General features: G+C 43.7%; 1 protein-coding gene across 4 annotated transcripts in view; it reads left to right on the plus strand.

The window, feature by feature from the left end:
* GARNL3 (GTPase activating Rap/RanGAP domain like 3) overlaps positions 1-13224 on the plus strand; it is a 166335-nt gene that overhangs the window by 92820 nt on the left and 60291 nt on the right. For all 4 annotated transcript variants that reach the window (XM_018055802.1, XM_018055804.1, XM_013967919.2 and 1 more), the window contains 3 exons: positions 1508-1626; positions 10260-10324; positions 12689-12752. In XM_018055802.1, the coding sequence (XP_017911291.1) occupies positions 1508-1626; positions 10260-10324; positions 12689-12752 (248 nt within the window). The remainder of the gene's footprint in view (positions 1-1507; positions 1627-10259; positions 10325-12688; positions 12753-13224) is intronic.

Below are 13224 nucleotides of genomic sequence, written 5' to 3' on the forward strand. Positions count from 1 at the left end.
AAGTTAGGGCACTTCATTTCAAGGTCAGTTGTAACCTCTATAGATTTGAAGATTCGATTCAGAGTCTCAGCCCTAGCAGATTTTCTCAGTTTTAAATTTGTTACTTATATTTTAAATTTTTTAATTTAAGTTTTTGCCAGTTGTTTTTGCCCCTGGGGAGTTACAGAGGATTAAGTAGTCTGAATAAGTGATTTGCAAGATGAGAAAAATTTGCAGGGCACAAGCAACTTCAGACTTAACAAGGCCTGTCCTCAGTTTGCAGTGGGTCTTGAACACTTGATTCAAGGTAATGAGGAGAGAAACGATTCCCTGAGCTCCAGGGCCAATACAGAACAGAGAGGCATTATGCTATAGGTTCTGGGGACCAGGGTTTCTTTGTTACCTGCCATGTGCCAGGCACTGTGCTCTGGCAAAGGTAGTTATAATCCCTGCCCTCAGGACTACAGACTGATTCCTGGGGATGGTATTATCCATATAGGACCCTATACCAGTTACTCCCACTTCTCTGAGTCTTAATTTCCTTATCTTTAAAGCAAGGATGTTACTAGTATATATATATGCCTAGGAGGTTTGAACAGAAGTATCAGTGAGGCACAGTAAGCCTGGTGCCTGGCACATACCAAGAACTCTGTCATGAATAGTGGTGTACATTTTGACATGAAGGGCTCATGTGATCATACATGGAAAGATGAAAACAGGAGCATGGTTAGCAACAGATGGTAGTGAGAATGGAAGAGTCATCACTATGGCAGGATTAGAAATGAGTTGAAGAAATTGCTTATCAGGCTAACTCATTAATTTATTTTTATTGATTTGTTTGTAGAAGGTGTGATACTTGAGCTATTTAATTGGACCTAAATGATATCTTTTTAAAAATCAGACACTGTATTATTCTAAGTTCATTTATTTGGCAAAACATATTTCTTTATAAAGAAAGAAATGGAGGGAAAGTTGCTATCTTCCCAATTACTTGAAAGCCTTTGCCTGGAGTGGTGAGAACTTCTGAGAAAAGTGGTGCCATCAGTTTGGGTGCCTTCAGTTGCCTCAGCTGGCTTAAATTTCAAGGGAGAGAACAGAGACCAGGTGCAGGGCAGGCTCTGGGGTTGCTGGAGTCAGAGGCTCAGTGATGTCGTCTGTGCTGGCCCTCCTCAGAGCGACAAGATGGTTGCAGTACTTCCAGGCATCACTTCTAGACACCACCATCTCCAAGGGAAAAAGGAAGGCCATCTTCAGCAGTGAGGAAGCCTTTTCAGAAACCCCTTGACACACTTCTTCCTTTGTCTCACTGGCCAGAAGGGGTCACATGTTCATTCCTGAGCCCATCCCTGGCAGGGGGACCTGGAAAGCATGATTAGGATATAGTCACCAGGTTCTGTCCTGAGCTGGGCTGGAGATTACCATTCTCTGATCCTGTGGGAAGGGCTGGCTTCCATCTGCAGCGCCCACTGCTCCCAGCACCCAGAGGAGCCAGCTGCGTTTTCACATTCTGAATCTGCCTCTTTTCCAGTCCATCAGAACTACATTGGAAACGATGCCGAGAAGAGCCCCTTCTTCCTGTCCGTGACCCTCTCTGACCAAAACAATCAGCGTGTCCCTCAATACCGTGCGATCCTTTGGAGGAAAACAGTGAGTATCTGACCTGCCCCTGGAGTTTCAGCACCACTCCAGAGTTTAATCAGTGTCATTGTTGGCTTTTTTCCTATAAGGATTTTTGAGGGGGCCTATTGAGGATTATTCTCAGGAGAAACCTTGCTCTGAGTTTCGCAGGAGAGACCTTCATGCTCTGAGTTGAACATCAGCTTTTCCTACGTAAGCCACTAAGCAGACATGTACCTCCCCCTCAGTCTCTGCCCTCTGGGAATACAGGACTGTGTTAACCTTTGCTGTTACTGGTACTGAAAGTGATAAGCTGACTCACCTTCAACTAAAATAAATAAAATTTAGTGGAGTATAATACTCTTACACAGGCCCAGTCCCTGGGGGACCCCTGTTTCCACTAGCCAGTCTCAACCGCTGAATCAGCTGTGCTCCTAGGATTTCTTAGAGGCTTAGCTCCTTTCATCAGTATCACGAGGTAGAAAAGCAACCTGAGATTTAACAAATACCTGCTGCCCACGGTGGGCTCTGGACTGAGCTGAAAGCAGACCCTTTCAACTCAAGGACACAGGTCTTTCTTTAGCACAGAAAGTTTTTCTATGTTCATTAGTGTTGCTTCTTTTCCTGTTCTGATTTTTTTTCTAGTAATTCTTATATTTGACCTCTGTCTTTCATCTTTTACCTTTTCTGCTTCTCTTGGTCTTTTTTTCTTTGCTTCTCAGAGAAATTTTTAGAGATAATATGGACCCTGGAAAGAGCAAAGCGTTAGAGTTAAGCAAAGTAGGGTTAAAAAAAAAAACCTCAGTAACAAGTTCATTTGGGTTGGATTTGAGAAGATTTCTCATGCCCTCTGAGCCTCCACTTTCTTCTTTGTAAAGTAGGGAAAGTTCTGGGTTGTAGCTGACAGAATGATGAGTACTAACAAGACTATATTAAATGAGATCTTGAAAATTTACCCAGTGTCCCAAGTCATCAAATCTTAAACTGGTTAGATGCCTGAAGGTTAAAACATTTTATTCTTGGATTGGTGAGTACAGCATATAATTTTACAAGCAATAAAACAAACCACACTTAGAAAATGTTAGTTCTCTTATTTGGTATTCCCACTTGATGGGTACCTTTGTTGGAAATCCAGTATTTAAATAATCACATGCTGATTTTTGTCTCAGCTACATAGGATATCAAAATTGCTATGTAGATCTTTTTAGAAAAGACATAACAGAAACTTAAAAGAACAGCAATTTTTATACACATGTACACACTTTTGCACACATGCATACATATAGAGCAATAAAGTAGCAACTTCAAAAAGCCCAAAAAGAATTTCCAGTAACCACTACAAACTGTGGCTAGGAACTTCTTGTGATGATTAAAAATAGTAATAACAGTGAAATCTAACACTTACTGAGCACTTACTATATGCTAGCTAAGTCCTCCGAATACATAGGTGTTATTACAGTTTAGGGAGCTTAACCAACATGGCCAAGGCGACATGGCAGTAGGTGGCAGACCAGGCAGAACCCAGGGCCCATGCTGAGCCGTCATCACTGCCCCCAGTGAATCCTACATGTCATTCTTTGACTTGTGGGGTCACTCTCCCTAGACTGTGAGCTCCATGAAAGGAGGGGACTTAACTGCTTTGTCCTCAGTATCCCTAGCAGCAAGCCCAGTGCCTGGTACATAGGAGGAGCTCAAAAAATATCTGTTGAATATGTTAATGAGATGATTAATGACTAACGAAGTCCAGCTTAACCAGTGTACTCTATTGCTGCTATTTATATAAACATCTATGTTTCAGAAAATTTTAAGCAGGTTTAAGGTAAAAATCTGATATAAAATAAAGTTAGATCTTACTCATGAATTATTTCCTGCAGTGTTTTGGCCTTACCACTCCCCCCATGCCAGTGCGATTGGGGTCAGTTTCGCCGTCAGCATGGCTGCTCTTGAACCAAGTTTGAATAACAGTTTTAGAAGAAAATGCTGGGGAACATGTGCCAGTTTTCCCCAAGAGTGTACATGATCATCTCTTCTCCTTAGCTCCCTGCTGAGAAGTGAGGGTGCCTTCGTCCAAAGCCTCTTATCTTCTGCAGAAAAAGGCTGTTTTCTGTCCTCCTCCACTTACTTATTTTATGCTTGCCTACTACAGTATTCCAGTCTCTTCTGGCTTAAACGTTTTCCTTGGATGACTGTCTCTTCTGGACAAATAATCAGCCTTTCGGATTTCTGTCCACTAACCCTGTTCCTCTTGAAAGTGATATTTGGGTACGAGAAGAGAGGGTTTCTGAGACCTCACAGTGGCCAGAGGTCCACCCAAGACCCTCTGGGTTCTTTCTGGTTTCTGTTGTAGAGGAGCAACCTCTGAGATGTAACTAATCTCTTGACTTTTAGGGGGGTCATTGGAGAGCGCCTGTCCGTGAAGTCCTTGTCCTGGCCACTTGCTCCTTGTAGTGAAGTCACCAAATGCATGAACCCTCTGACCTGATCCCAGGTCTCTGCGCCTTCTGAAAGTGTTCCAGCCTCGGCCCGGGGCCAGAAGGGGAGGGGCCAGAGCCTTCATCTCCAATATCTAATCTTGTTGATGAGCCATGCCTGAAGCTACTGAGTTACTGCCCCTCAGGGTGTTCAAACAGGTTATACATGAACATCCTCTGGAAGGCCATGCCTGGGAAGTGAGCACTAGTCCAGGTGCCTCCAGGCCTTACCTTGATGTCGTTTCAGCCTCTCCACCCCACCCCCATCCAGGTCTGTCCCCAGGAGGCAGGCACCCAGGGCCCCAGGGCCTAACCCCTCCGCTTGCCTGTCTTCCTTCTTCCTTCCTTCCATCTCCCTTTCAGGAGCCAGGGGTCGTGCCACACTGGTGCTGCCTCCACCTGGAATAAGACTTTCTCAATCCCGTCTTCTTCCCTCAGGAAGTAACTGTCCCTTCACCTTCTCGCTGGGAAGGTTGCCAGGTTCTGGGGAGGAAGAGTAGGGCACGTGCAAGGGAAAGTTTTGCTTATTTTAATTTCCAAAGATAGTGTCTAGATTACCTTATAAGTTGTGTAAGCGCTTGAAGGAAATTAAGACAGAGAATGATATGGGAGGCTGCCAAAGCAAGCTCCTCCAGGGAGGTCTCCTGAGGAGCTGATGTTCAAGAGACCCAGAGGATGCAAGGGAACTGGCCACGTAGAGAGTTGGGGGAGGGGCGGGGGACAGTCAGAAGGAACAGGAGCCTTCTGGGACGACTCTTGGATGGTGAGAGAAGTCAGGGAGGTGGGATTGAGACCTGGGACCACCGTGGAATTAGATAGGATGGGCAGAAGGAGCATTCGACCCCCTCTGAGTAGTGCCAGCGCCCAAATCCAGAACTCTTCTCTCAGCCCTGAATCTTGCAGGGCTGGGTAGGTGTTCGCTGCCCACTGCAGAGCAGTGAGGAGCTGAACACTTCAAAGCAGGATGTCAGCATGGGGGTGAGTTACTGAGCCTGTGCTGGCCCAGGGCCAGTGCTGGAGGCTGTGGGGAATCCAAAGATGCAGGTGACTCAGTGCTCCCTCCCTCTTCCTTGAGCTCACATTCTCCAGTTTAACAGAAACACAGCTAAATGTATAAACCCTGCTCGAAACTGTCTCACGCATCTCTGGATGTGTTCCTTCCAAACGCAAAGGAAAAAAATGATTCACCCTTGTAAAAATTCCATCCAGACAATACAGCAAGTAAAACAGGAGAGGATCAAAATTGAAGTACTCAGAGATAATCACTGCAGTGTCCTTCTTGACATCACACACATACACACACACACACCCCCCAGGCTAGGTAAATGGGTTGATGTTGACACGCATGCACGTATCCTCCTGTGCTCACTTAGTATAGCCGGATATGCACTTGTACTTGACTTTCCCTGTGCGTTTGTTCCACTGAAAACATAGACTGGAAGGTGTTTTTTCTTGGAGAGTGACCCTGGAAAGCTACAAAACAAAGCTGATGGAGAAGAAGAGCTTTACTTCTTTGTCGTGAAGAAAAATACAGTCACAATCCCACGAGCCCTGGGCTTCACATCTGTGTTGGCAGCTCATGGTGATGTTACCAGCATCCAGGCTGGGCTGAATCCTCCCTCCCTATTCCATGGTGCTGTACGCTTGGTCACTTCAATCATGCCTGACTCTGTGACCCCCGTGGACTGTAGCCCACCAGGCTCCTCTGTCCATGGGATTCTCCAGGCAAGAATATTGGAGTGGGTTGCCATTTCCTCCCCCAGGGGATCTTCTTGACCCACGGATAGAAGCCGTGTCTCCTGCATCTCCTGCACTGGCAGGTGGATTCTTCTAGAGTTAAAAAGGGAATTTTACATGTGGACCATGTCATAATCTCTTTCACTAAATAAACATGTAGTATAAATCCTTTGCAAATTATAAATCTGTTCAGTTCAGTTCAGTTTAGTCACTCAGTCATGTCTGACTCTTTGCGACCCCATGGACTACAGCACGCCAGGCCTCCCTGTCCATCATCAACTCCCGGAGTTTACCCAAACTCATGTCCATTGAGTTGGCAATGCCATCTAACCATCTCATCCTCTGTTATCCCCTTCTCCTCCTGCCCTCAATCTTTCCCAGCATCAGCGTCCTTTCAAATGAGTCAGCTCTTTGCATCAGGTAGCCAAAGTGGAAGTTTCAGCTTCAACATCAGTCCTTCCAATGAACACCCAGGACTGATCTCCTTTAGGATGGACTGGTTAGATCTCCTTGCAGTCCAAGGGACTCTCAAGAGTCTTCTCCAACACCACAGTTCAAAAGCATCAATTCTTCGGCACTCAGCTTTCTTCACAGTCCAACACTCACATCCATACATGACTACTAAAAAATCATAACCTTGACTAGACAGACCTTTGTTGGCAAAGTAATGTCTCTGCTTTTGAATATGCTGTCTAGGTTGGTCATAACTTTCCTTTCAAGGGGTAAGCGTCTTTTAATTTCATGGCTGCAATCACCATCTGCAGTGATTTTGGAGCCCAAAAAAATAAAGTCTGACACTGTTTCCACTGTTTCCCCATCTATTTCCCATGAAATGATGGGACCAGATGTCATGATCCTTGTTTTCTGAATGTTGAGCTTTAAGCCAACTTTTTCCTCTCTCCTCTTTCACTTTCATCAAGAGGCTCTTTAGTCCTTCACTTTCTGCCGTAAGGGTAGTGTCATCTGCATATCTGAGGTTACTGATATTTCTCCAGGCAATCTTGATTCCAGCTTGTGCTTCTTCCAGCCCAGCGTTTCTCATGATGTACTCTGCATAGAAGTTAAATAAGCAGGGTGACAATATACAGCCTTGACATACACATTTTCCTATTTGGAACTAGTCTGTTGTTCCATGTCCAGTTCTAACTGTTGCTTCCTGACCTGCATACAGATTTCTCAAGAGGCAAGTCAGGTGGTCTGGTATTCCCATCTCCTTCAGAATTTTCCACAGTTTATTGTGATCCACATAGTCAAAGACTTTGGCATAGTCAGTAAAGCAGAAATAGATGTTTTTCTGGAACTCTTTTGCTTTTTTGATGATCCAGTGGATGTTGGCAATTTGATCTCTGGTTCCTCTGCCTCTTCTAAAACCAGCTTGAACATCTGGAAGTTCACAGTTCATGTATTTTGAAGCCTGGCTTGGAGAATTTTGAGCATTGCTTTGCTAGCGTGTGAGATGAGTGCAATTGTGCGGTAGTTTGAGTATTCTTTGGCATTGCCTTTCTTTGGGGTTGGAATGAAAACTGACCTTTTCCAGTCCTGTGGCCACTGCTGAGTTTTCCAAATTTGCTGGCATATTGAGTGCAGCACTTTAAAGCATCATCTTTCAGGATTTGAAATAGCTCAAATCCTCTACTAGCTCTATCACCTCCACTAGCTTTGTTCATAGTGATGCTTCCTAAGGCCCTTGACTTCACAGTCCAGGATGTCTGGCTCTAGGTGAGTGATCACACCATCATGATCATCTGGGTCATGAAGATCTTTTTTGTACAGTTCTCCTGTGTATTCTTGCCACCTCTTCTTAATATCTTCTGCTTCTGTTAGGTCCAGACCATTTCTGTCCTTTACTGAGCCCATCTTTGCATGAAATGTTCCCTTGGTATCTCTAATTTTCTTGAAGAGATCGCTAGTCTTTCCCATTCTATTATTTTCCTCTATTTCTTTGCACTGACCACTGAGGAAGGCTTTCTTATCTCTCTTTGCTGTTCTTTGGAACGCTGCATTCAAACGGGTATTTCTTTCCTTTTCTCCTTTGCTTTTCACTTCTCTTCTTTTCACAGCTATTTGTAAGGCTTCCTCAGACAGCCATTTTGCTTTTTTGCATTTTTTTTTCTTGGGGATGATCTTGATCCCTGTCTCCTGTACAGTGTCACGAACCTCCATCCATAGTTCATCAGGCACTCTGTCTATCAGATCTAGTCCCTTAAATCTATTTCTCACTTCTACTGTATAATCGTCTGTAGCTATTCCCTGGTGGCTCAGACAGTAAAGTGTCTGCCTGCAATGCGGGATACCCGGGTTCGATCCCTGGGTTGGGAAGATCCCCTGGAGAAGGAAATGGCAACCCACTCCAGTTCTCTTGCCTAGAAAATTCCATGGATGGAGGAGCCTGGTGGGCTATAGTCCATGGGGTCACAAAGAGTCGGACATGACTGAGCAACTTCACGATGACTGTATAATCATAAGGGATTTGATTTAGGTCATACCTGAATGGTCTAGTGGTTCTCCCTGCTTTCTTCAATTTAAGTCTGAATTTGGCAATAAGGAGTTCATGATCTGAGCCACAGTCAGCTCCTGGTCTTGTTTTTGCTGACTGTCTAGAGCTTCTCCATCTTTGGCTGCAAAGAATATAATCAGTCTGATTTCAGTGTTGGCCATCTGTTGATGTCCATGTGTAGTGTCTTCTCTTGTGTTGTTGGAAGAGGGTGTTTTCTATGACCAGTGTGTTCTCTTGGCAAAACTCTATTAGCCTTTGCCCTGCTTCATTCTGTACTCCAAGGCCAAATTTGCCTGTTACTCCAGGTATTTCTTGACTTCGTACTTTTGCGTTCCAGTCCCCTATAATGAAAAGGACATCTTTTTTGGGTGTTAGTTCTAAAAGATCTTGTAGGTCTTCATAGAACCATTCAACTTCAGCTTCTTCAGCATTACTGGTCGGGACATAGACTTGGATTACTGTGATATTGAATGGTTTGCCTTGGAAACAAAGAGAGATCATTCTGTCATTTTTGAGATTGCATCTAAGTACTGCATTTCAAACTCTTTTGTTGACTAGGATGGCTACTCCATTTCTTCTGAGGGATTCCTGCCTGCAGTAGTAGATATAATGGTCATCTGAGTTAAATTCACCCATTCCAGTCCATTTTAGTTTGTTGATTCCTAGAATGTCGATGTTCACTCTTGCCATCTCCTGTTTGACTACTTCCAATTTGCCTTGATTCATGGGCCTAACATTCCAGGTTCCTATGCATTATTGCTGTTTACAGCATTGGACCTTGCTTCTATCACCAGCCACATCCACAACTGGGTGTTGTTTTTGCTTTGGCTCTGTCCCTTCATTCTTTCTGGAGTTATTTCTATTTCTCCACTGATCTCCAGTAGCATATTGGGCACCTACTGACCTGGGGAGTTCCTCTTTCAGTGTCCTATCTTTTTGCTTTTTCATACTGTTCATGGGATTCTCAAGGCAAGAATACTGAAGTGGTTTGCCATTCCCTTCTCCAGTGGACCACATTTTGTCAGAACTCTCCACAATGACCCGTCCGTCTTGGGTGGCCCTATACGGCATGGCTTAGTTTCATTGAGTTAGACAAGGCTGTGGTCCATGTGATCAGATTAACTAGTTTTCTGTGATTGTGGTTTCAGTCTGTCTGCCCTCTGATACCCTCTCTCAGCACGTACTGTCTTACTGGGGTTTCTCTTACCTTGGATGTGGGGTATCTCCTCATGGCCTTCGCTCCTGACCTTGGACGTTGCGTATCTCCTCTCAGTCACTTACTGCTCCAGCGCCACGGAGCCGCCACTTTTGGGAGATTATAAAGAGGCTAGCCTCATCTGTCCTGGGTGCTTAGACGTGGGACTGAGCCATTCAGGCAAGCCCTCCTTCAGTCCCTTTCCTTCAGCCAGTATTGACTGAGTACTTTCTATGAGATAGTCACAGTGGGTACTCATTCAGAGAGGAGGAAACAGACTTTAAATAAGTAAACACAGAAAAATATCAAAGTATACATTATGAAAACTCAGAAAGAGCCAGGTGATTTCTAGTTTGAAAAGTTTTTGACCTGGAGGAATCATATTTGCGTCCTATTGAACACATAGAGACTGTCTTCTTATTCTGATCTTTGAGGCTGATCCAGTCCTTGGCTCAGAGGCCAAACCCCTTCTCTGGTTTAGGCAGCTTATCTGCTCATCACAATGCCAGAGACACCTGAGACCAGCAGTCCAGATGCTTAAAGCATAAGTGCCTAGGGGTTGGAAGGATGGGGGTGTTGTTGAGCCAGTGCTGTTGAGCCTAATTAAGAATTTTTCCAACGTAGGATACATTTATTCATATATGTGCTGCTTAAAGAAACGTGAACAAGACTAGACATGGGTTTCTTTTATGTGATGAGGTAAGACTCTTCCAGGGATGGAGATTGCCAAGCTTCTCATTGGTTTGCTGTTTTGACTTTCTAGGGTACTCAGAAAATATGCCTTCCCTACAGCCCCACGAAAACACTTTCTGTGAAGTCTATCTTAAGGTGAGTACGTGTGAGCAGAAACCCAATAGCAGGCTCTCATAAATGGGTTTTATCCTATGAGCATTCTGATGTCAGCTTACTATTTCCCTGGGCCTTGGCTATATACTAGACATTTTGCTAAGCACTTGGCACACAGTACCTAATTCAGTAGTCACAGTAACCCTGTAGGGCAGGTAGTATACTATTATCCCATTTTATAGATGAGGAAATGGAGGCCTAAGAGGACAAAGCCACAGCTGGTGTGTAGTGGAACTGAGGCTCAAGTCCAGGTCTGGCTGGTTCTGAAATTTGCTGTCAAGCATTTCCGTCCTGCATATGTTGCCCGTTTCTTTCCTGCACGTGTGCAAATACTTTGATTTTGTGAAGAAAATCAAGAAATATTTTTTCCTTTCATTTTTCTTGTTGAAAATAGAAACTCAGATGTCAGCAAATGCTTCTCAGAGAAGAACGTGCTTCACCAAACAGAAAGCTAAATTAATGGAAGGAACTGCTCACTGCTCAGCACTCAACTGCTTCTCGTGCCCCCACCTTTCCACCTCCCTCTGTTCTTTCCCCCATGTCGGGTGTTAGCCTCCCCTTGGCAATGCGGCCACTCAGATCAGCCTGGTGCTTTGTCACCAGCTAAGATGTTACAGTAACAGTAGCTTCTGTTTGTCAGGCACTGTGCTGAATGTTTTATAAGCATTGTTTTAGGAAATCTGTAAGCTGGCTCTATAAAGTGGATCTATTATTACCACCTATTACCACTACTCTACATAGGAGGAATTGGAGCTTCAGAGAGGTGAAGGGATTTGACAGAGATCTCACAGCTGGTAAACCACAGTGCTTGGATTTAAACCTAGATCCATGTGACTCCAGGGCTTGGGCTGTCAACCACTAATGTCACACACTAGTCCTGTGTGACTCTGAGAGCTTATCCTGGTGGCCTGGTAGTTTAGTTTCTATTCATCTGCAGCCAGGTGGTGGTCGGAAATGGTATTTTCCATGTTCCCACCTATTACTGTTACTTGGCAGCATGTCTGTTACAGTGATGAGCCTGACTGTCCATTAGTGATTGCAACTGGCTGATGAAAGGGTCCTAAGATTAACAAGTAAAACATTTGTACCTTGTTTTCAAGCTTGATTTTTGTCTTTGAATTGTAGACCTTCTCCCCTCTGCTGTAGGCCCCCTGGTTTTTCTCCTGGCCAGTCTGAAGCCCTAGCTAAGAATGAATCCATGGAGAGGTTAACCTTTTTGTTGAGCACTGAAGTATCTTGCTGCTTCTAAATCTGAACTTTAAGAGTCATACTTTGAATTATATTGGCCTAAATTTCTGAAAATCCTTTTATTTTCTTCTTCTAAAATGGTGCTTCTCCAGCTCCTTTCTTCTGTATATTTAAAGACTGGGGATTTCAATGAATTTTAATTTCATTTAGTTATCTGAGGAGACCTTCACTTTTAGGCCCACCACTCAGCCAGAGCAAGCTGCAGCAAGAAAGTATTTTAAAGTTGCAAAGATTAAAATTTCTACAGTTGCTGCCAATGGAATAAAAAAGATTTTCTCTGTTACAATCATCAACTTGAAAACTTAAAAATAAAAATATACATACTATTGGGTCAGATAAGCTGAGTTCAAATGTTGGCTTCATGACTTAACAGCTTTGTTATCCTTAACTAGTTCTTTAACTACGGAGCCTCAATTTCCTCATCCTTAATGTGAGGCTAAAATAGTACTTGCCTCATAGAGATTGAATGAGATAATCCACATGAAATATTTAGCAGGGTGCCTGGCATATAGTAAATGCTCTGTAAATATAGCTATTATCTTTACCTTTTATTTACAGATATGAGGATTCTTGCTGAAGAGGTCAGGGATCATTTTGTTCAATTACCTTGTTTTGCCCTAGAGGAACTTAGCTCAAGAAAATTCAAGTTGCTTGGTTAAAGCAAAATGTAAAAGAATAATCTTGTTAAGAACAACCTTTTGCCCTTAGTGAGAGAGGAATTACCAAAGGAAGAAAGACATGTCAGGTCATCTTAATTACATTTCATCTTATCATTCATTACTATGTAAATGTCAGTGAATCTCTTTTTTGGTAAATAAAAGTAAGAATCATGGAGATTAGCTAGGGTTGCCTATAGCAGGTGCTCCCCACTTCTCCCTTCTCTCTGTGAGAGTGCTCCGGGGCAGCCTCCGAAGTTGGTTAATCAAGTATGTTCCTTCATTGATCGCTCCTTGTTGACTTCTACCTCCTTTGGCCCCTCTAGGAATCCAGCTATGATCTTCTAGGGTATAATACTTAGCTCTGCTGAGGATCTAAGACTGGCTCCACATTATTTAAGTTTCTACCACACTGCGGCTCACTCTGTCCATTCTATTTCAGTGCCATGAATCTGGACAAATTCGAGAAAGGCCCCAGGGAAATTTTTCACCCTGAGATACAAAAGGTAACCCAGAACTTTGTGCTTCATAATTGTATAATGTGGTCACAGTGTTAGAAGTGACAAATTATCAGTGATTCTTAGCCTAGGATCCCAACCAGAATCACCAGTGGTTCTCATCATGAAGAACTTCCCACCTGAGAGTCCAATGGGAACTGAGATGGAGGCTAGGAGTCTGTCGTTTTCAGAAATTCAGAGGATAGCAGGTGTCCAGAAAGCTGTCCTGTTTTCTTAGGACTTACTGTTAAAGGAAATCAGTCTGCCTTGAGAGAAAAATGTTTGGTCATAATCAAAATAATGGTCCATCAGAAAAATGGCAACTAGACTTTTGTCTCACAGTTGCAATCAATTTTGCTTCTAAATTCTCCCCTTGAAACTCATAAATTCAGCCATCACTAACAGTGTGACAGTTCTGTGTCAGAGCTGAGCTTCAAGGAGCTGGCATGCCAGGCAGGGTGACATGGGAAGAGGCTGGAGA

Source organism: Capra hircus, chromosome 11 (genome assembly GCF_001704415.2).
Source record: "Capra hircus breed San Clemente chromosome 11, ASM170441v1, whole genome shotgun sequence".
NCBI lineage: Eukaryota > Metazoa > Chordata > Mammalia > Artiodactyla > Bovidae > Capra > Capra hircus.